At 41.5% G+C, this 23,852-nt stretch overlaps 1 protein-coding gene across 2 annotated transcripts; it reads left to right on the forward strand.

Moving 5' to 3' along the window:
- The first annotated feature begins 803 nt into the window (after positions 1–803).
- On the forward strand, positions 804–23,472 carry LOC110983386 (sulfotransferase 1B1-like). 2 transcript variants are annotated; one of them, XM_022242614.2, is made up of 6 exons: positions 804–1,279; positions 1,774–2,006; positions 3,978–4,092; positions 18,207–18,301; positions 19,554–19,746; positions 19,944–23,472. In XM_022242614.2, exons 1-6 carry the CDS (start codon positions 1,057–1,059, stop codon positions 20,054–20,056), a joined length of 972 nt encoding a protein of 323 aa, XP_022098306.2. In that variant the 5' UTR covers positions 804–1,056; the 3' UTR covers positions 20,057–23,472. The 2 variants fall into 2 exon arrangements, with proteins under 2 accessions (XP_022098306.2, XP_087000789.1); XM_087144663.1 differs by lacking the exon at positions 804–1,279 and adding an exon at positions 1,356–1,516.
- The last annotated feature ends 380 nt before the right edge of the window (positions 23,473–23,852 follow it).

A 23,852-nucleotide genomic window follows, 5' to 3' on the forward strand; every position in this document is an offset into this window, starting at 1 on the left:
TACCTATTTCGGCTCGAACCATAAAAATATCAGAAATGTAACCGCTTAAAAATGCTGAAGATGTTTGTGGGTGTTGACAGACGAAGAAACTTTGCCAAAACAGCTTGCTAGTGTGATTTACGTGAGCACATAAGCGTCTCTTCGAATAATGGGCTCCGAGCTGGACCAAGAGAGGCCGCAATTTTCCTAGCACCGGAGGCTCCTTTGGTAGTCACTGCGCATCGGTGGTGCACACACGGCTGTAAAACGCTAGCGTCGCCTTGCTACCAACAAAATGAACTCTCCGGGCCAACATGACTCTTTTAAACCGATGAGGGGGTGCTTCTGTTCGGGGCGGATAGTACAGTACACTTTACAGAGGTGCTCTCACGGGACCTACACACATCAAAATGTGAGACAGTTTGGTGCAAATGTCGTTTTTCACTTGCCCTTAAAAATCGTCCTATCCATAGATGAGTTGGTCTGCAACGTGTGCTTACATCCTTTTTTCAAAGCTTTTTCCCTATAAAATATTTTAAGAAGGCCGGGGCTATTTTGGAATAATAAACCTAGAATATCAGGAAACTTATGTCAGCCAGTAGGTGTGGTATGCATCGATGTGTAGTTTTTTAAGACTACCAGAGAGTAAAGTCAAGGACTTTCACTGTTCACGAGTCTATGAGAGTACCTTCCTTTGCCTGAAATATGAATGTCAATCGATCTGTGACAACAGCCAATAAGCGGCAGAAAACCAGGTCGGAAACATGAATGATCAAGTAGGCCTACTTATGCGCAAGTTCGACGTCTGAGCCTTCGACCTCACTGAATATTTCATTATGCGTTTGAGGAAATAATATACAGCCACGTACAATAAAACAGTCGTGAGTCACTGAACTGTAACGTCCCGCCAGTGTGCGAAGCTATTGAGTAGCTGATCCTGTGTGCCCTGGGTGTGCCCCGGGAAATATTTCCATTGGAACGTCCACACAAAAACGCCGTGAAACGTTTTTTTGTTAAGTGTTGGGAGCCAACGAAGTCGTCAAACTGCACGCTTGTTATAATTCCAGGGGCTACATCATGGACGTCACCGAGCAAATCCAGGCGATGATGCCGGACCTGATCAACGGGAAAACCCACCGACAGCTGGAAGAGGAGTTGGTGACTTACGACCGGTCGACGGGCTGTCACGTCGTGGACGGAGTCAAATTTCCCTTCTACGTGCCGCGGTCGAATCTGGAGGCCCTGAAGACTTTCGAGGTGCGTGATGATGACGTGTTCGTCATCACCTATCCAAAATCAGGTTAGACTGGCTCCCATGGCCTATATGTAACCCCTACACTCTCGATGGAACAGTCAGTAGAGTAGGGAGAAAAATATGACGCAATGCCCGTGCAGCAGTGACACATAATTAGTTAACACAAAGAGCAATGCTTAGAGGGGTTACAGATGAATAATTACCAATACAATATACCTTTCTTTCTCTGTTTCTGTCGGACTTTACTACCCCATATTTGGCTGTTATTTCCATTATCTAAAGGTGATTTGCGATTTTCGGAGTATCAAACATTTAGATTGTCTAAACGAAGTATAGAAACATGTTTTGATGCGCATTTATGCAGACCAAATGTTTAACCATTCTACTGGAAAAAATATACGCAACCTTCAAATAAATTTATTACTTATAAGAGTATTAATCAGCTGTGTGTGCGTCATTGCTTGTCCGTGTATAGCTTATTGGACGACACCTGATTTTAGACACTACACAAAAAAATCCTCATTTCTGGTCTTTGACAGGCACACACTGGATGGGAGAAATCCTTCACTTCATTCTTCACGAGGGAAAAGGAGATTTCGACCGCTCTTTCATGGCCTACTCTTTGGAGTGCACTCTCGTAGGTGACCAGACGAAACTTGACAGCGTCACCCCCGGCTACAAGGCCATTGCAGCCATGAAGTCGCCCAGGTGTATCCTAACCCACTGCTTGAAGAGGTTCCGCCCCCCTCAGCTCTTGTCTAAAAACGCAAAGGTGGTGTACGTTTTTGGAGAGCATTATATACCCAGCAAGAAATGAGACCGAGGGGTACCCCCCCCCACATGTCCAATCTGTATACACATTCCAGACTATTGTTACTTAACACATCCCCCCAAGATGTATGAAAGAATTCCCCAGATTCCTGCGAGACAATGACCAACACAAAGCAGGGGGGTTCTCTCCGTCTCATACCTTACTGCATATGGAGCATTAAGCGAACAAAGGCTTGCATCTGCACGAGTCCCCCAGGAGGCCTTCCACAAGAGCAATCATTGGGGACTGCGTTCGATTAGGTTTCGAGAATTAACTCGATTTTAACCTCGTGTCCGCTGTCGCGCTTGTTTGTGACAGCACACATGGCCATCCCCAGGTCATGGTTGAAGCTAGATCGAACGCACCCACCTAACTTTACACAGTTATACTTGTGGGGTATTCCCTTTTTTCTCGTGTACAAAACTCCCAACCAACACTGAAAAATTTTCAAATCACTCCGGACCCATTAGAACCAGATTCACTGTCCTACTTTGGAAATTCGACTGAACGTCCCTTATTTAAAATACTTCGTTTTGCGACAGATGAATAGCACTTGAAAATTCCTCCTCTTTGAGTAAATTTGAAATATCTATTTTGTGAAATCTTTCCCGGGTACCGTCTCAGTACCCCACAAGCCCCTCTATACACACGCATTATTGTTGACGGGTAAAACAATAGCAAAGGAATGCTGGCGTTCCTGCTCATTTTAATAGCTTGGGGGAAGACAAGTGTAGACTTAAAGATTAATAGAAATTGAAAATATTTAGTTCCCGTGAATTATTTCAGAATAACGATAAATACATAACCAGTCTCAGTTCAAGAAATACACGGTAGGACAATGCCTTTTAACTTCTACCTTGAACCGAGACAGTGATTGTCTGTGGGCCAAGCTACATCGAACACAACGTGCATTCATGGTCTATTAATTACGAGCGTGCGATAATGGATGTACAGTGTGCAATCATGCAATGTACATGTACACTTTACATATACCCAGCAAGAAATGAGACCGAGGGGTACCCCCCCAACATGTCCAATCCCTATACACATTCCAGACTATTGTTACTTAACACATCCCCCCAAGATGTCTGAAAGGAATTCCCCAGACTCCTGCGAGACAATGACCAACACAAAGCAGGGGGGGTTCTCTCTGTCTCATACGTTGCTGCATATGACTTTACATGTAGGCGTTCTGGGGATGACGTCATCAAATCAGCCTGGGAGCGCGAACCACGGACGTATATAAAAAAAAACCCTGGACTTAAGGCCTTTGTATGAAATAGAAGCCAACCAGCGGCCATTTTACCGAGCCGAATACAAATGCGCGGGTTGGCTCCCTTCTATTGACGTCAGGAAGAACAAAGGTGGGCATTGCCAGGAAAGCTTTGTATTCGGCTCGGTAAAATGGCCGCGAGTGGATTCAATGACTCTATAAGCTGATTAAGGGCATTGCGAGTCCAGATTTTTTTTTATATACGTCCGTGGCGCGAACGGCCAAAAGGGGATTTTTTGTGGGCGGGGAAATGCAGGTTCTTCTTAAATGTTTTCAATTTCTGTTCTAACTGTGATTGACTCTAACACTCGCCCACGTACGGTACCGTGGGCAATAATCTATGTACATGTACGCCATACCATGAAGTCATTCCCCCGTCTCACATAACATACCCTTTTTATTCCGTATCCCTTTTGCTTATATACCACTGAGGACAGATAATCAAAGGGAACAAATATTTTACCCTATCCTTGGTGGTCAGTCCTTTGTTCAATTCCATTTGTCCTCGGATATTGTGCCGCTGTGTCGTCCATGGGAGAGACTCTTGTCCTTAGTAAAATAAAAAACTCTGCTTGCAAATGTTTTTCGTCAAATTGAGACAAGCCCAGTCCGTAACCATTTGAATAAGTATGACTTCTTCTCCTTTGCCTTCTTTATAGGTGGTATATGTGGCACGAAATCCAAAGGACGTACTCAAGTCTTGGCTCCACAATGTAGATATGGCGCCACAGTGGACATTTGACGAGAAGGTCTGGGCATTCTGCCAGGGCAAATGTAAGATTTGGCAGAAAATATTGCTGTTAAATGCCGAATTTGAAGTCATTGAAAAGGTTTGTGACTTAATGAGTTCGTTGTCTGTGGCGGATGGGACTTGTCGATTGGTCGCTTTGGATTTTCGGCATCTGGCACAGGTGAAATGTTTGTTGAAGCTCGGACGAGCATTTTGCTTTTCTGATTTTTTGACACATGGGCCTCGAGCTGGACCAAGAGAGGGTGCAACTTTCTTAGCAACGGAGGCTCTTTTGGTCGGAACTGCACTTCGCTTGTTCACGAACGCCGCTGGAAAATGCACGCGTTGCGGCCGCATCGCTACCAACAAAACGAACACCCTGACTATTATGGCTCTTTTCAATCGATGAAGGGGTGCTTTCGCTCGAGGCAGATATTCGTGTAGGGCTCTGGATCGGAATTTACCAAAGTTTGATTCTCGTCATTGTTTTGACACATGTGATTGTTTTTGTTTTTTGTTTGTCGGGTTGTTGGGGTGTTTGTTTGTTGGGTGGTTTGTTGGGGTGTTTGTTTGTTTGTTTGTTTGTTGGGGTGTTTGTTTGTTGGGGTGTTAGGGTGTTTGTTTGTTTGTTTGTTTGTTTGTTGGGGTGTTTGTTTGTTTGTTTGTTTGTTTGTTTGTTTGTTTGTTTGTTTGTTGTTTGTTTGTTTGTTTGTTTGTTTGTTTGTTTGTTTGTTTGTTTGTTTGTTTGTTTGTTTGTTTGTTTGTTTGTTTGTTTGTTTGTTTGTTTGTTTGTTTGTTTGTTTGTTTGTTTGTTTGTTTGTTTGTTTGTTTGTTTGTTTGTTTGTTTGTTTGTTTGTTTGTTTGTTTGTTTGTTTGTTTGTTTGTTTGTTTTTTTTTTTTTTTGTTTGTTTGTTTGTTTGTTTGTTTGTTGGGGTGTTTGTTTGTTTGTTGGGGTGTTTTTTTGTTGTTTGTTGGGGTGTTGGGGGTTGTTTGTTTGTTTGTTTGTTTGTTTGTTGGGTTGTTTGTTTGTTTGTTTGTTTGTTTGTTTGTTTGTTTGTTTGTTTGTTTGTTTGTTTGTTTGTTTGTTTGTTTTCTTGAAGGCGGTGTGATTTTTGGGCTCTCGTTTAACGTAAGTTTTATCACTGTACTAATGACCTTTTTGGTCCTCATTGGTTGTAGTTGTGTACGTATATTGTTGTAGACTTGATAGGTCTTATTGAAGGACTGTTACGGTATATCATCTTGTAATATTTTCACCTCTTTTTTTTTGGCATAGTCCCGAACATTCGATACACGTTAGCTAGCGGGGCTGGCCGCCATGGCTAGTCGTGCTGCCGACCGTCCTGTTGTTCGGGATCACTCAGGTGATCAGGCGACTGGCTTCTCAAAGACCAATGTTGCATCTGAACCTTTCACTAACATAACTCGCGAGAATGGAATCCACTAACATAACTCGCGAGAATGGAATCGTTTTCAAAGCTGAAGACAATGTCTCTGTCCAGTGTTATGTTAATGCACTATCTGTCTCGGGTATGAACCCTGCTGAAATAGTTTTCTGCCTCCCGTATATCAAATGGGCGTGTAGCAGTCTACCTCAAATCAAGGGAAGCGGTTGAGGAAGCTGTTGTGTATGGTTTGGAGTACAACGATTCGTTTTTATCCATCACCCCCTTAGTAAAACCTACTGAGAGACTTGTACTGTCAATGTATATCCAGAATTACCAAATGCAGTCATTGCACGAAATCTATCAAGCTTCTGCAAACCAGTTTCAGCATCAAACCGATCCCCTTGGGAATTAAAGACAAAGAGTTATCTCATGTTATGTCTTTTAGACGTCAAGTGCATGCTATCATAGAAACCAATGTCACTATTCCCGATCACATGAACATATTTCACGCAGGGGTTGAACTACAGAGTTTTCATCTCCAATGATTCTGTTAAATGTTTCAGCTGTGGAGAAAATGGCCACATAAGTAAACATTGCAAAAAAACAACACAAGCTGAACCGTCTACATCTGACACAAACATGGCAGATTTTAACCCACTGAATCCCCCTCCCAAGTTTGTACACGGTAAAAAATCTGACCGAAACATCCATCAAAACAGAGTCGACGAGACAGTTTGACTGACCAGAACAAGCCGTCTACTTCAGATAAGCTAGCTGATACTGATGCGCAGCAACAATCAGCCACTGAACCTGATGCTCGATTTTTAACAGGTACACCTTTAAAACAACAGGAGACAGAAAAACAAAGTGATTCCACTGCAGACAAACATAACACCACTTTAAGTCCAGCTCCTTCAAAGCAAAATACACAACATCTAAAAACATCTAACAATACTACAGTGCCTTCCATCTGGGGTTCGCCTCCAGCTCCTTCTCGTGAAACCTCCTCCTCTCTTTGCAGAGGTTGTTGCCCAAAGGACACGCAAAAAATCAAAGCCTAAAGAAGTTGTGTCCAATCCATTGGTGCAGCTGAAGTCTCCGTCTCCACAGCGAAAACTGCGTAAGCAAAGTGATACCACCCCAGATGGAAAGAAATGAAAGTGTCTCTCAAACTGCCACGGAGGAAAATATCTACCAAATCCGGGACGACTCTCAGATCTCCACAGAATCACCACCGATACACCCATCTCAACTGATTCAGAGAGCGACCATGAATCCGTCTCCTCTGTCGTAAGCGTCTTCGATCAAGAGGGAGATGGGCCAGGGGATCTAAACCTGACAAAAGGACCACTTCAAAACGAGGAAGTCGTCACCTTCCTTAAGTGCGTCAAGTCACGTCGAAAGCCGCTTGACGTTGCCAGGAAATTTACTCATGACATCCCCGGTCTAGGTAAAACAGCTGAAGCCACTCCGCAACAGCCCTACTGTTCACGAAAAATATGCAACAGAGGATTCGAAAGCTTTGTCAGAAACCTCGGATCCCAGCGATCCCATCCATCTTTTTCCATGATGTTTCTACTTTTCTTTGTTTTGTATATGACTTTCACCCTAGTAACCCTCAATACAGGGGGATGTTCCACGCCCATCAAAAACAACTCTGTTCGTGCGTATCTAGAACATAACCCTTGAAAATCCCGATGTTGTTCTGCTACAGGAAACGTATGATCTTAGGAACGAAGATTTGTGTTGGAAAACATGGCCGTATGATGTCTGTTGCGCTCCTGGAACCACCCGGGGATCTGGTGTAGCTACTCTCGTCAAGAAAAATAATAATTTTAACATAATAAAATCTTGTACGATCTGTGCTGGATATGTTCTTTTTCTCGAGCTTAGAATTTATTCAACCACCTATCATATTTACAATATCCTGATTCCTCAGGATGACGTTGCTGCAATGAACTGTCTTATCTCCTTGGAAGAGCAATGTTCTTCACACGACAATCCAGTTATCATTTTTGGCGGGGATTTTAATTGTACACATGACCCGCTTCTGGATCGCTTCTCGCAAAACATTGAAAGGAGACACAAAAATTGCTTCCGCTGTAGAAAATATCATCAATAACTTTTTCTATGTGTGATGTTTGGCGTAGAGAATAATCCCAATTCATCTAAATTTACTTGGTTCAGATACAGCACTGGCAATTTGAGAAGCACCTCCAAAGCTAGACTTGATAGAATTTACTTCCCTGTTCACCTTTTGCCCTCTGTTGACTCCTGTAACATTCAACCTTGTTCCTTGTCGGATCATAGTGCTGTTGTTCTTAAAATAACACTTCCCGATGTAAGTAAGAAGGGTAGCGCCTACTGGCACTTCAATAATTCTTTGCTTCAAGATGAGACCTACAAAGGAATTTTTAAACAATTTTGGGAAAATTGGCAAGCTACAAGATGCCAATTTTCCTCCATCAGTGTATGGTGGGACATGGGAAAGAATCATATTAAATCTATCACTCAAATGTATGGAGCTTAAAATTGCCCGTGAAAAACGGGACAAGATTCATTCTCTTCACAAATCCATTGATAATTTACAGTGTTGTTCTGGTCTTACCCCTGAGGCTCAAAAAACTCTTCACGAACAGCGGATGCACTGAATGAACACTTCAAGCATGACGCTAAAGGGGCTATCATTAGATCTCGCTTTAAGCTCACAACAGAAATTGACACTTGTTCTACATTCTTTTTTAATCTAGAAAAATCCAACTCTACCGCTAAAACTATTTCTAAAATTCGTCTCTCATCTGGAAGGACTACTGATGATCCAAATGAAATAAAATGTCACATCGGAATTCTACAAAGAATTGTACAGTGAGGCCGAAACTGAACCCAGTACTCATGGATCACTTGTTTAAAAATTTACCACCGCTTAGTGAAAGTCTGTCTGAAGATTGTCGCAAACCAATAACAACAGATCCAATGGATATGGCAGTTAACCAATTAAATTTAAATAAGTCCCCTGGCTTGGCTCGCCTTACTTCTGAATTTTATCAAACTTTTTGGAATATCATTAAGGACGATCTCATTGGCAGTACTCAATGAATCTGTTGCCAGCGGCCACCTTCCGGTTTCTTGTCGAAGGGGAGTTATAACCCTTCTTCCCAAAACTGGCCGACTTGCTTGAGATTTCAAACTGGCGTCCTGTCTCTTTTACTAAATCCAGACAACAAAATTTTTGCAAAAATTATTTCAAACCGACTCAAAAATGTTATCGATAGCGTTGTTCACCCTGATCAAAGTTATACTGTTCCGGGTCGTTCAATTTATGATAATCTCATCTTAATCAAGGAGTATTCTTATGTATGCTAATTCTCACTGTATTCCTCTTGCTGTTTTAAATCTTGATCAAAAAAAAGGCATTTGATAATGTGGATCATTACTATTTATGTGCTGTTATGAAGACCATGGGTTTTGGAGAAAGATTTATCTCCTATGTCAAACTGCTATATAATGATGCTCAGAGTTTTATCAAGGTTTGTGGCTCCTTAACCGCACCTTTCCCTTTTAAAAAGGGAATTAGACAAGGATGTCCACTTTCAGGTTTGCTATATGCAATAGCTATAGAACCTCTCCTCCATGCTCTTCGATGTAATTTAAAACCTTTTGGCTTTATGATTCCTAATTCTGATTACACTGTTGTTACCTCGGCCTATGCCGATGATGTTTCTATATTTGTTACCAGTGATAAAGCTTTTAATATTATTCAAGATATTTATCATTGTTATAGCGTTGTTCTGCTGCTTGTTTGAATTTTACTAAATCTCAAGGCCTCTGGGTCGGTTCGTGGATAAATAGAACGGACAACCCCTTAAATTTTAAGTGGAATAATACTGGTTTAAAATTCCTTGGAGTTCACATGGGAAACTCCTTCCATTTTTTTCAACAAAACTGGCAAACCTGTCGAGAAAAATTGCAAAACGTTCTTGCTCGTTGGAAAGGATTGTGTAAACTGCTGTCCTTCAGAGGCAGAGCCCTGGTAGCCAATCAGTTAGCGGCTTCCAAACTTCTTCACGTTCTTGCAGTTTTATCCCCCCCCTCCAGAAATTCTCAGTGAACTCCAAAGGAAACTGGTAGATTTTATTTGGTCTGATGGGCGACATTGGATAAAGGAAAATATTTTGTATCGTTCACCTGAAACAGGCGGTCTGGGCCTTACCTGCCTCCAGTCACGAGTTTTTACGTATCGCTTCTCCTTTGTACAAAGATTTCTAAAAAAATCACCTCACCCTGTTTTCGCTTTCATGAGCTACTTTTTGCGTCAATATTGCAAGTTCGATTTTGATGCTCAAATCTTCTTAATAAATCTTGACGCTAAATTTTTTGTTCACCTCCCAACATTCTACTGTAATGTGTTACAAGCTTGGAAGATATCGAGAGCCCAAATTGTCATACCGCTCGATTCTCTTCATTTCATTTTGAATTTACCGTTAATTTCTACTCATGTAATTAAGTTTGCCGGTATAGATGACCATCTCCTTTGCCCTCGTCTCCGGATGTGTGGTGTTCGTACAGTTGGAGACCTACTGGACGTCTCTTCCGGAAAATGGAAAACAACGGAGGATATCCAAGCTGCAAACCCAGTGCGAAGGTCCTCAAACAGGCTTCTTCGCGCTGAACTCTCTGAAATGACAGATCTCCTCTTGCGTGTCTTCCCGCAGTTTTTCAACCGTTTTGGATACCGTCTCTCCACACGTAATCTTCAGAGCATCCCAGCCCTGAGAGAACTTCCCGTCGTTGTTCACTTCCCTCCAGACATCGATGCCACAGGCGCGTCTTCAAAGACTATTTATAAAACCCTCAACGCAGAACTCAACCAGCTGGAGATTCCTCTTCAGACTTACTGGCATGAACAGAATGTAATCCCAGAGAACCGGAAAATCGAATGGCAAGCAATATATCGTCTGCCTTCCTCAAAGAAAGAGGGCGATGTCCAATTCCGCCTATTACATAACTTTCTGCCCAGCCTACCGGTCCTGCAACACATTAACCCAGACATATCTCCACTGTGCCCTTGGTGTGGACAAAGAGGAACAATCGTTCACTTGTTCATCATGTGTCGCGCCATCCAGCCAGCATTAAATCTTCTGAACTGTCTCTTGAGTCGTCTTTTCCCGAGTGTAGTTCAAGATTTCGACCTGTACTGGTGCCTCCTTCCGTACAAGAATGGACGTTCAAAGGAGATGGTTAATCTGGCAAATTACTTCATTATCAGTCTGAAAGCAACCATATACTTTCTCTACTCGCGTTCATCTACTGCTGACCCTCTTATTGTATGGAAACTTCGAATGAAGAGTAAAAATTCTGATTGATTACCACTTTTTTCTCTGCAAAACACAACGTTGGCCCATTTTTGAGCAAATGGGGACCCCACCAACACCTTGTTCACATTTGTGGACAATAAGCTTTTCTGGCTGATATGAAGACTGATCTTTTTTTCATGGTTGTCATTGTCTATCCCTAATGAGAAGTCTCAGGGTTTTGGATGACTATAAGTGTGGTTCCAATCTTCATGTTATAATTAGCAAATTAATTCTTTTTATCTTTTTACTGAGAATCCTTTCGTTTTTCTGTTAAGTTTATTGTATGTCAGTATTTACTTATTCCACTTGAACCTTGTTTTATTTTAAGAATCGTTGTTTTGTAGATATTTTCTGTCATGAATTAAAGGTTCATTTGGAAAAGTGAAAAGTGTTTGTTTGTTTGTTTCTTTGTTTCTTTGTTTCTTTGTTTGTTTGTTTGTTTGTTTGTTTGTTTGTGTTTGTTTGTTTGTTTGTTTGTTTGTTTGTTTGTTTGTTTGTTTGTTTGTTTGTTTGTTTGTTTGTTTGTTTGTTTGTTTGTTGGGGGTGTTGGGGTGTATGTTTGTTTGTTTGTTTGTTTGTTGGGGTGTTTGTTTGTTTGTTTGTTTGTTTGTTTGTTTGTTTGTTTGTTTGTTTGTTTGTTTGTTTGTTTGTTTGTTTGTTTGTTTGTTTGTTTGTTTGTTTGTTTGTTTGTTTGTTTGTTTGTTTGTTTGTTTGTTTGTTTGTTTGTTTGTTTGTTTGTTTGTTTGTTTGTTTGTTTGTTTGTTTGTTTGTTTGTTTGTTGGGGTGTTTGTTTGTTTGTTTGTTTGTTTGTTTGTTTGTTTGTTTGTTTGTTGGGGGTGTTTGTTTGTTTGTTGGGGTGTTGGGGTGTTTGTTTGTTTGTTTGTTTGTTTGTTTGTTTGTTTGTTTGTTTGTTTGTTTGCTTGAAGGCGGTGTGATTTTTGGGCTCTCGTTTAACGTAAGTTTTATCACTGTACTAATGACCTTTTTGGTCCTTATTGGTTGTAGTTGTGTACGTATATTGTTGTAGACTTGATAGGTCTTATTGAAGGACTGTTACGGTATACCATCTTGTAATATTTTCACCTCTTTTTTTTTGGCATAGTCCCGAACATTCGATACACGTTAGCTAGCGGGGCTGGCCGCCATGGCTAGTCGTGCTGCCGACCGTCCTGTTGTTCGGGATCACTCAGGTGATCAGGCGACTGGCTTCTCAAAGACCAATGTTGCATCTGAACCTTTTCACTAACATAACTCGCGAGAATGGAATCGTTTTCAAAGCTGAAGACAATGTCTCTGTCCAGTGTTATGTTAATGCACTATCTGTCTCGGGTATGAACCCTGCTGAAATAGTTTCTGCCTCCCGTATATCAAATGGGCGTGTAGCAGTCTACCTCAAATCAAGGGAAGCGGTTGAGGAAGCTGTTGTGTATGGTTTGGAGTACAACGATTCGTTTATATCCATCACCCCCTTAGTAAAACCTACTGAGAGACTTGTACTGTCCAATGTATATCCAGAATTACCAAATGCAGTCATTGCACGAAATCTATCAAGCTTCTGCAAACCAGTTTCAGCCATCAAACCGATCCCCTTGGGAATTAAAGACAAAGAGTTATCTCATGTTATGTCTTTTAGACGTCAAGTGCATGCTATCATAGAAACCAATGTCACTATTCCCGATCACATGAACATATTTCACGCAGGGGTGAACTACAGAGTTTTCATCTCCAATGATTCTGTTAAATGTTTCAGCTGTGGAGAAAATGGCCACATAAGTAAACATTGCAAAAAAACAACACAAGCTGAACCGTCTACATCTGACACAAACATGGCAGATTTTAACCCACTGAATCCCCCTCCCAAGTTTGTACACGGTAAAAAATCTGACCCGAAACATCCATCAAACAGAGTCGACGAGACAGTTTGACTGACCAGAACAAGCCGTCTACTTCAGATAAGCTAGCTGATACTGATGCGCAGCAACAATCAGCCACTGAACCTGATGCTCGATTTTTAACAGGTACACCTTTAAAACAACAGGAGACAGAAAAACAAAGTGATTCCACTGCAGACAAACATAACACCACTTTAAGTCCAGCTCCTTCAAAGCAAAATACACAACATCTAAAAACATCTAACAATACTACAGTGCCTTCCATCTGGGGTTCGCCTCCAGCTCCTTCTCGTGAAACCTCTCCTCTCTTTGCAGAGGTTGTTGCCAAAGGACACCGCAAAAAATCAAAGCCTAAAGAAGTTGTGTCCAATCCATTGGTGCAGCTGAAGTCTCCGTCTCCACAGCGAAAACTGCGTAAGCTAAGTGATACACCCCAGATGGAAAGAGATGAAAGTGTCTCCCAAACTTCAACGGAGGAAAATATCTCCCAAATCCTGGACGAATCTCAGATGTCCACAGAATCACCACCGATACACCCATCTCAACTGGATTCAGAGAGCGACCATGAATCCGTCTCCTCTGTCGTAAGCGTCTTCGATCAAGAGGGAGATGGGCCAGGGGACCTAAACCTGACAAAAGGACCACTTCAAAACGAGGAAGTCGTCACCTTCCTTAAGTGCGTCAAGTCACGTCGAAAGCCGCTTGACGTTGCCAGGAAATTTACTCATGACATCCCCGGTCTAGTAAAACAGCTGAAGCCACTCCGCAACAGCCCTCTGTTCACGAAAAATATGCAACAGAGGATTCGAAAGCTTGTCAGAAACCTCGATCCCAGCGATCCCATCCATCTTTTTCCATGATGTTTCTACTTTTCTTTGTTTTGTATATGACTTTCACCCTAGTAACCCTCAATACAGGGGGATGTTCCACGCCCATCAAAAACAACTCTGTTCGTGCGTATCTAGACATAACCCTTGAAAATCCCGATGTTGTTCTGCTACAGGAAACGTATGATCTTAGGAACGAAGATTTGTGTTGGAAAACATGGCCGTATGATGTCTGTTGCGCTCCTGGAACCACCCGGGGATCTGGTGTAGCTACTCTCGTCAAGAAAAATAATAATTTTAACATAATAAAATCTTGTACGATCTGTGCTGGATATGTTCTTTTTCTCGAGCTTAGAATTTATTCAACCACCTATCATATTTACAATATCCTGATTCCTCAGGATGACGTTGCTGCAATGAACTGTCTTATCTCCTTGGAAGAGCATTGTTCTTCACACGACAATCCAGTTATCATTTTTGGCGGGGATTTTAATTGTACACATGACCCGCTTCTGGATCGCTTCTCGCAAAACATTGAAAGGAGACACAAAATTGCTTCCGCTGTAGAAAATATCATCAATACTTTTTCTGTGTGTGATGTTTGGCGTAGAAATAATCCCAATTCATCTAAATTTACTTGGTTCAGATACAGCACTGGCAATTTGAGAAGCACCTCCAAAGCTAGACTTGATAGAATTTACTTCCCTGTTCACCTTTTGCCCTCTGTTGACTCCTGTAACATTCAACCTTGTTCCTTGTCGGATCATAGTGCTGTTGTTCTTAAAATAACACTTCCCGATGTAAGTAAGAAGGGTAGCGCCTACTGGCACTTCAATAATTCTTTGCTTCAAGATGAGACCTACAAAGGAATTTTTAAACAATTTTGGAAAAAGTGGCAAGCTACAAGATGCCAATTTTCCTCCATCAGTGTATGGTGGGACATGGGAAAGAATCATATTAAATCTATCACTCAAAGGTATGGAGCTAAAATTGCCCGTGAAAAACGGGACAAGATTCATTCTCTTCACAAATCCATTGATAATTTACAGTGTTGTCCTGATCTTACCCCAGAGACTCAAAAAACTCTTCAGGAACAGCGGGATGCCCTGAATGAACACTTTAAGCATGACGCTAAAGGGGCTATCATTAGATCTCGCTTTAAGCTCACAAAAGAAATTGACACTTGTTCTACATTCTTTTTTAATCTAGAAAAATCCAACTCTACCGCTAAAACTATTTCTAAAATTCGTCTCTCATCTGGAAGGACTACTGATGATCCAAATGAAATAAAATGTCACATTCGGAATTTCTACAAAGAATTGTACAGTGAGGCCGAAACTGAACCCAGTACTATGGATCACTTGTTTAAAAATTTACCTACGCTCAGTGAAAGTGACTCTGAAGATTGTGACAAACCGATAACAACAGATGAAATGGATATGGCGGTTAACCAGTTAAATTTAAATAAGTCCCCTGGCTTGGATGGCCTTACTTCTGAATTTTATCAAACTTTTTGGAATATCATTAAGGACGATCTCATGGCAGTACTCAATGAATCTGTTGCCAGCGGCCACCTTCCGGTTTCTTGTCGAAGGGGAGTTATAACCCTTCTTCCCAAAACTGGCGACTTGCTTGAGATTTCAAACTGGCGTCCTGTCTCTTTACTCAATACAGACTACAAAATTTTTGCAAAAATTATTTCAAACCGACTCAAAAATGTTATCGATAGCGTTGTTCACCCTGATCAAAGTTATACTGTTCCGGGTCGTTCAATTTATGATAATATCATCTTAATCAAGGATATTCTTATGTATGCTAATTCTCACTGTATTCCTCTTGCTGTTTTAAATCTTGATCAAAAAAAGGCATTTGATAATGTGGATCATTACTATTTATGTGCTGTTATGAAGACCATGGGTTTTGGAGAAAGATTTATCTCCTATGTCAAACTGCTATATAATGATGCTCAGAGATTGATCAAGGTTTGTGGCTCCTTAACCGCACCTTTCCCTTTTAAAAAGGGAATTAGACAAGGATGTCCACTTTCAGGTTTGCTATATGCAATAGCTATAGAACCTCTCCTCCATGCTCTTCGATGTAATTTAAAACCTTTTGGCTTTATGATTCCTAATTCTGATTACACTGTTGTTACCTCGGCCTATGCCGATGATGTTTCTATATTTGTTACCAGTGATAAAGCTTTTAATATTATTCAAGATATTTATCATTGTTATAGCCGTTGTTCTGCTGCTTGTTTGAATTTTACTAAATCTCAAGGCCTCTGGGTCGGTTCGTGGATAAATAGAACGGACAACCCCTTAAATTTTAAGTGGAATAATACTGGTTTAAAATTCCTTGGAGTTCACATGGGAAACTCCTTCCATTTTTTTCAACAAAACTGGCAAACCTGTCGAGAAAAATTGCAAAACGTTCTTGCTCGTTGGAAAGGATTGTGTAAACTGCTGTCCTTCAGAGGCAGAGCCCTGGTAGCCAATCAGTTAGCGGCTTCCAAACTTCTTCACGTCCTTGCAGTTTTATCCCCCCCTCCAGAAATTCTCAGTGAACTCCAAAGGAAACTGGTAGATTTTATTTGGTCTGATGGGGCGACATAGGATAAAGGAAAATATTTTGTATCGTTCACCTGAAACAGGCGGGCTGGGCCTTACCTGCCTCCAGTCACGAGTTTTTACGTATCGCTTCTCCTTTGTACAAAGATTTCTAAAAAAATCACCTCATCCTGTTTTCGCTTTCATGAGCTACTTTTTGCGTCAATATTGCAAGTTCGATTTTGATGCTCAAATCTTCTTAATAAATCTTGACGCTAAATTTTTTTGTTCACCTCCCAACATTCTACTGTAATGTGTTACAAGCTTGGAAGTTATCGAGAGCCCAAATTGTCATACCGCTCGATTCTCTTCATTTCATTTTGAATTTACCGTTAATTTCTACTCATGTAATTAAGTTTGCCGGTATAGATGACCATCTCCTTTGCCCTCGCCTCCGGATGTGTGGTGTTCGTACAGTTGGAGACCTACTGGACGTCTCTTCCGGAAAATGGAAAACAACGGAGGATATCCAAGCTGCAAACCCAGTGCGAAGGTCCTCAAACAGGCTTCTTCGCGCTGAACTCTCTGAAATGACGAATCTCCTCTTGCGTGTCTTCCCGCAGTTTTTCAACCGTTTTGGATACCGTCTCTCCACACGTAATCTTCAGAGCATCCCAGCCCTGAGAGAACTTCCCCTGGTTGTTTACTTCCCTCCAGACATCGATGCCACAGGCGCGTCTTCAAAGACTATTTATAAAACCCTCAACGCAGAACTCAACCAACTGAAGATTCCTCTTCAGACTTACTGGCATGAACAGAATGCAATCCCAGAGAACCGGAAAATCGAATGGAAAGCAATATATCGTCTACCTTCCTCAAAGAAAGAGGGCGATGTCCAATTTCGCCTATTGCATAACTTTCTGCCCAGTCTACCAGTCCTGCAGCACATTAACCCAGACATATCTCCACTGTGCCCTTGGTGTGGACAAAGAGGAACAATCGTTCACTTGTTCATCATGTGTCGCGCCATCCAGCCAGCATTAAATCTTCTGAACTGTCTCTTGAGTCGTCTTTTCCCGAGTGTTGTTCAAGATTTCGACCTGTACTGGTGCCTCCTTCCATACAAGAATGGACGTTCAAAGGAGATGGTTAATCTGGCAAATTACTTCATTATCAGTCTGAAAGCAACCATATACTTTCTCTACTCGCGTTCATCTACTGCTGACCCTCTTATTGTATGGAAACTTCGAATGAAGAGTAAAATTCTGATTGATTACCACGTTTTCTCTGCAAAACACAACGTTGGCTTATTTTTGAGCAAATGGGACCACAACAACACTTTGTTCACATTTGTGGACAATAAGCTTTTCTGGCTGATATGAAGACTGATCCTTTTTTCATGGTTGTCATTGTCTATCCCTAATGAGAAGTCTCAGGGTTTTGGATGACTATAAGTGTGGTTCCAATCTTCATGTTATAATTAGCAAATTAATTCTTTTTATTTTTTTACTGAGAATCCTTTCTTTTTTTCTGTTAAGTTTATTGTATGTCAGTATTTACTTATTCCACTTGAACCTTGTTTTATTTTAAGAATCGTTGTTTTGTAGATATTTTCTGTCATGAATTAAAGGTTCATTTGGAAAAGTGAAAAAAGTGTTTGTTTGTTTGTTTGTTTGTTTGTTTGTTTGTTTGTTTGTTTGTTTGTTTGTTTGTTTGTTTGTTTGTTTGTTTGTTTGTTTGTTTGTTTGTTTGTTTGTTTGTTTGTTTGTTTGTTTGTTGGGGTGTTGGGTTGTTTGTTTGTTTGTTTGTTTTTGTTTGTTTGTTTGTTTGTTTGTTTGTTTGTTTGTTTGTTTGTTTGTTTGTTTGTTGTTTGTTTGTTTGTTTGTTTGTTTGTTTGTTTGTTTGTTTGTTTGTTTGTTTGTTTGTTGGGTTGTTTGTTTGTTTGTTTGTTTGTTTGTTTGTTGGGGTGTTTGTTTGTTTGTTTGTTTGTTTGTTTGTTTGTTTGTTTGTTTGTTTGTTTGTTTGTTTGTTTTGCTTGAAGCTAGATACTAGTGCTAGTGCATAAATTGTGGCCAAACATGGCTACGTGTGCATGTACTGACTGTACTGGTTTTCAATTTATGTATTTCGATTATTTCTGTGTTTCTTCAGTTTTTTACGGATCTTGGTTTGATCACGTGCTCAGCTACTGGAGGCAGCGTGCCTGTGCAAATTTTCTGTTCGTGAAGTACGAAGATCTTCACAAGGTGGGTATAACAAGCTTCGCTTGCTCTGATACGGTCAAACTCGAGCGTTCATGCTCTATATAGGGTGCGTTCGATTAGCTTCCCTGAATACACCAGTGTTACACGCAAGGGAAGCCTCGAAATAAGGCGAATCGAATGCTGCAGTGTATTCGCCAAGGCATTCTGGGAAAAAGGTCAAGTCCCCGCCACGTTCCATCATGTCCATATGCACGAACAGTCCATCCGTGACGTCATTACACTCGGGCAGCCTCCACAGACCCGCTCGCCAGCTGGGATAGTGGTGGCTGACACCAGAGCAGGCACGAAGATCACGTGATGGCTAAACGAACGCTCTGGTGTAAGTTTGACTTACACGTGTAAGCTAATCGAACGCACCCTTTGTGAAAGCCATTCCGTTTCATTTCCCGTGTGGTGCATATCAATGGCATAATTTGTTCAGTGTGGCGTTATCATTCTAACACTGAGCTAAAAACTCCATGTGCAGTTGGGTAAATACAAATTCATACCTCTGGTGGAGTCGACACATCAGCAAAAATGACGTCACGAAACATACGCGTCGGAATTCGCCCTTTTGATCTAGTCAACCAATAGCTCCATGTTTCAACAGAGTGCACGTACTTGTTGGCGTTAGCTTCTGGTTCTGGTGGAATAGTGCATAATCTCCTTATCAGGGATGTAATATGCGGGCGCGAAGTGACTGAGCAGATATTTACATAAAGTGAACCCCCTGATGATATCACCCATATTGAGAGATTGAAGTTTCGACTTGAAAATTGCAATGCTCCGTGCGTGACGTATTTCCGGTGGTAATTTATTCCATTCTGCAAAAGTTCTTGGCAATAATGAGAACTTGTAGCAGTCTTTATCATGTTTATGTGCGGATGGTTTGATGAAGGAGATTGCTACGTGTTGTCTTGTAGAATGGTTTGGTCTGGCCTGGTATGAGTCCGTATTGATGTCAATAGGTATGAACATCCTTAAGTGTTAATGTCGCAGGTGGCGCTGCAAAAAAAATCACTCTATCTATAGGCCCACGAACAACCATCTTAGGCCCACGAACAACCCTCTTCTCATTTGGTAATGGCTGATGTTGATTTCACAGATGTTTGCTCGGGACTTTGCGCAGGAGATTTAATCTAAGGATTTGAGATGACATAACGAAGAGAGAATTTGGCCAAGTGTGCAGGACGGGAAAAACCAAATTCAAAGCTTATTGAAAAGGAAATGCTTCAACCCCGATTATTTTTCCCAGGACCTCAAGGGGTGCATATGTAAAATCGCCAAGCATGTCGGGAAGGATCTGCCCGATGACGTCATTGACAGCATCGTGGAGAGCGTGACCTTTAGCGGGATGCAGAGCACCTATCAACAGCTGGAGGACAATCTGGGCGAGGAAGGGAAACGCTTGACTCACTCCCTGAGGAACAAACCATATTTAAGAAAGGGTGAGATTTATACACGTTGGGAACAAAGTTACCTGACCATGTTCTTGTATAAACATTCTGTTGTTTCTGCATTCAAATGGCCGTGTTCTTTTTATATAGTATCCTCACTTGGGGATGAAAAACTCCTCGAAAAACACTGAGATCGTTGAAGGAGGAGCATTAAAGCTGCAGAGAAGACTTCTTTTCTCTTATAACAGGGCAAGTGGGTGACTGGAAGAACACCTTCACGGTGGCACAAAGCGCCCTCTTTGACAAGGTCTACGCCCTGAGAATGGAAGGGACCGGCTTAGAGTTTGACTTTGAGATCTAGGGAGCAATTTTCCAGTGCATCCTGAAAGCAAATACTCTCCCATATTCTTCCTTTTGCTTGCGATGATCTGACACCCCAATGTCAGTAAAATGGGGGAGAAAATGGAAAGGAATTTGTAGCGACAGTTTATTAATTTTGTGGTTACTCGTCAGTAGTATCACGGCAACAGCGCCATCATTTATTTGACAAATTTTAAAATGGTTAGCTTTTCTATTTGGAATGGTGACCCCGGATCCTTATAGACAGCATCAGCCAAAATAAAAACACGAATAAACTTTATATTCAAATGCTTAAATCTTCACAAATATAATTATGCACAATCAAGAGTCTCACAAGTTTATTTTTTTTTAATGTGACCAGGCACTTTCGGTGCACTGCCCCTTTAAGCTTTAGATCGCCGACCCACTGGTTGCCCTAGCAACAGCCTTCCACTGACACGTACTATGTTCATATCCCCTCGCTTAGTTGGTGCGCATGCGCACCGAATCCCACTACACTGCCAGAAGCCAGCTCTTTGACTCGGGCAGGTGGATCCCAAAAGTAATCGATCAACATCAAGCTCAGATAAAGTTGTTTGCCACTCATTTCCCAACCGATTAGAATTTAAACACTCAAAGTCCCTTTTGCTGAAACTTTTTTCCAAAGTTTTACCCGTCTTTGTCACGTACCTCCAAAGTAACAGAGTCAGAAGTTGGAAGTAAAGGCAACATTTTAGAGGGGATTTTTTCAGTTTTGCTAGGTTTTCCCTGACATTTCTACTTGTTAATGGTGAGGAATATCATGGAATGCTCTAATGAGAAAGTATCATACAAGAAGGAAACCGTATGAATGAGAACGGAATGTTTTTGTTTGTGCCTTTTTAGTTGGACAACTTGACGTGATTGTACGCGTTCGTGCAATGCAGTAGGCCAACTCATACCCCAATGCACTCGTATCCAGGGTGTTTACGCGTACGTGTGCACCATGCCCAAAATCCGGACATCTCATTTTTGACCACTGCCAAACTCAGCGCGCGGCGGAAATTTGAACCCACGTGAAAAACCAACCGCATTTCAGACAAATGGCTCTCGATCTTGAAAAAATGAGCTGCCAGATATAAAAAGAATTATTGGTCTTCCAGACAGTATCACTGAAGATCTGAGGGAAATTTGACACAAGTGTGAAAATTGAGCACTAAGTAAGGTTAAAAAAAAGGGAAAATGACGAAAACGGGTCCCAATGAAAAACGAGGTGAATTTCAAAATACGGTTTTCTTCCAAGAAGTAATAACCTTTTTTGTACATAAGAGTTACTAGTCTTTCATGTGGCATCAATGTTATTTGAAGGTAAACTCGGCAAAATTGTGAAAATTAGACACAAAGCTAGGTAAAAAAAACCGATAATTTTTCATAATTATGCTTTGACATTTCCCACTGTCCTTGATTATTTTCCGGCGATTTTTCTTACCAGATGCTATTAAATATAACCATTTGATAGAGTCTTGGCAATTTATTCACACACGAGGTCTTCAAGGGAAATGGCAGGACAATTCCCCGCATGGGTCACCACCGATATGCGTCGTCTGCTAGAATAATTTTTCAGGCCGACGACCATTATGTCACTATTGCGCATGCGCGAATACACAAACTAAATACATGCACAGTCTACGGGGACCGAACATGCGTGCTAGCTAGGGTCTTGAGTCCATGAATGTGGCCTGTGTGGTGGGCCTTTTGCCACTTTCACACTCAGTGTTCGGCAGATCTACAAGCATCTTCCAGTCTCCAAAGACTGACAAACAATAATCAGAGTACAGCTAGTCCCTCATCTAAGCTGTTTATTCGGGAGTGACAGTGATGATTGATTATTCATGGAGGAGCTTTACACCACACGAACTGTCAATGAGTTGATGCCCCAAAGCCGCCCGCTCAGGAATGATAGATTCCAGGTGTTGTTGTTTTGTTTTAATGGCGCTTTCAACCACTCAGGCTATTTGCGCCAATAACTATGCTTTTATTCATAACCTTTATTAATCAGGATCACTTTACGGAGTTAGGATGAAGGTGTAGTTTTAGAGGCAGGAGGAAAACTTGCGAGAGCGAGTATGGACTGGAAACCTGATGCACTTAGAGCCTGGGCCAAGCCGGGACTCGAACCCGGGCCTCATTGGCGCAAAGCGAAGAAAGGTCCGCTACGCTAACCCGCGATTCCAGGTGCAAGAGCTGGTCGCTTTATATAGACTTCGGGCTCGTCTTGGCCAATGAAAGCACTGGACTGGGGTGGTTATGAATAATTCATAGATGTAGAAAGTCTACGGAAGAAAATTCTACGGGGATTTTGTGCAGATTTGGTCTGTGCTGATTAGCGATGAATAAGGGCGAAAGTTTGGGAGCGAGATAGTGAAAGGCTGCTCGTGGGTGTGCTACGTGGGGCTTGGTCAACGAGGGAAAGGAAAGGGTGAGCCTTTCTCGGTACCTGCATCGAGTTGTGAACAACATTTGCTGGTCTCGGGATGGCCAGGAAATCTACACAATTCTTATGGGGTAAAACTGTGAGTGAGCGGAGGTAACTGACCTCGCCGTGCCGTGACCGGACACAGGCTTTCGGTGTGTGGTTTGGCGGGACACATACGGTATGAATTGGGAGGCTGTGTGGGTCGAATGTACGGGTCATATGTGTGACTGAAAGTAAGACTGACTCGGAGACAGGTTTGGGGCCGGGAAGGTGACAAAGTTGCAAATGTGCTACGGAGTAGCGCGTCAAGGGCATGTCGCAGCATAGTGCGACTGGGTCAAAGGTAGAATTCCAACATGAGTGTTTCATGGGGTGGTTCCAGTTATCATTCTTCCAAAAATTATCGAACGTGATACGACGGCCCAATGTAAAATCTCCATAAGAGGACCGCGCGAGGGTTCCGGAAGCTCGCTGAGTGACCTTTTTACTTTCAGGCTCTATTGTTACCATGGTCCTCTGGTAATAAGCCTACTCCCTAGCTCATTAATATGTACTTTTATTAGAATTTTGGTCCACTGTTTATTGTTCAAAAGGACACTGACCAGCAATCTGACTGTTCTGCTTAGACTGTTGCGAATATTTAATCAGGTGAATTAGGAAGCAAGTTTTCTTTGTCCAAGGACCCTGCTTTTTTCCTCACTGTACTTTACTCTGTCAGTTTATTTCCCTAGACTAAGAATCTGTATTCTCGACAGGACTTGATTTAAGGGTTTATTTGGTTTAACTTGACGTAGTCTTGTTTTACTTGAAATTGGTTTCCCTTTTTAACTTTTGCATGTTTCCATTTACTATCTAGGTAATTTGACATTTGCTATTATCAAATTTTACAACATTACACACATGTACTATTTACTTTACTTCAGTGTCTTTGTTGTAGCTTGCCCATCAACCATTTGTTTCATCGAATAAACTTGTAAAAAGAACTCCTGCGTCACATAAATCATTTTCACTGCAAATTTTACTGTGTACAACTTCTGATAACGTTTGATTGGATTTCAAACTAATTTACAGTGGTTCTAGGTTTCTTTCACATTAAAGACTTTAATGTGAAAGACACCTGCAATTAATGTTTGTGGAAGGTACAGAACTCTCAGGAAGATACAGGAGTCCTCATCTCAGTCCAGCCAGCGGAGGAACCAGGAAATGAATTTTTCTTAGAAACAAATTTTGTGTATCTACTACAATTTAATGTCGCTAAGGGCTCAGCTTACAGGAAAATGAAAGATCAGAGTTAACATTGGCACGATTGGCCTACGCTCATGCCACTGCTTTCTGACTGCCCTGAGATGATTCTCAAAAATGC

Source organism: Acanthaster planci, linkage group LG13, assembly GCF_054643075.1.
Source record: "Acanthaster planci isolate LZ-2023a linkage group LG13, COTS_SCS, whole genome shotgun sequence".
Taxonomy (NCBI): Eukaryota; Metazoa; Echinodermata; class Asteroidea; order Valvatida; family Acanthasteridae; genus Acanthaster; species Acanthaster planci.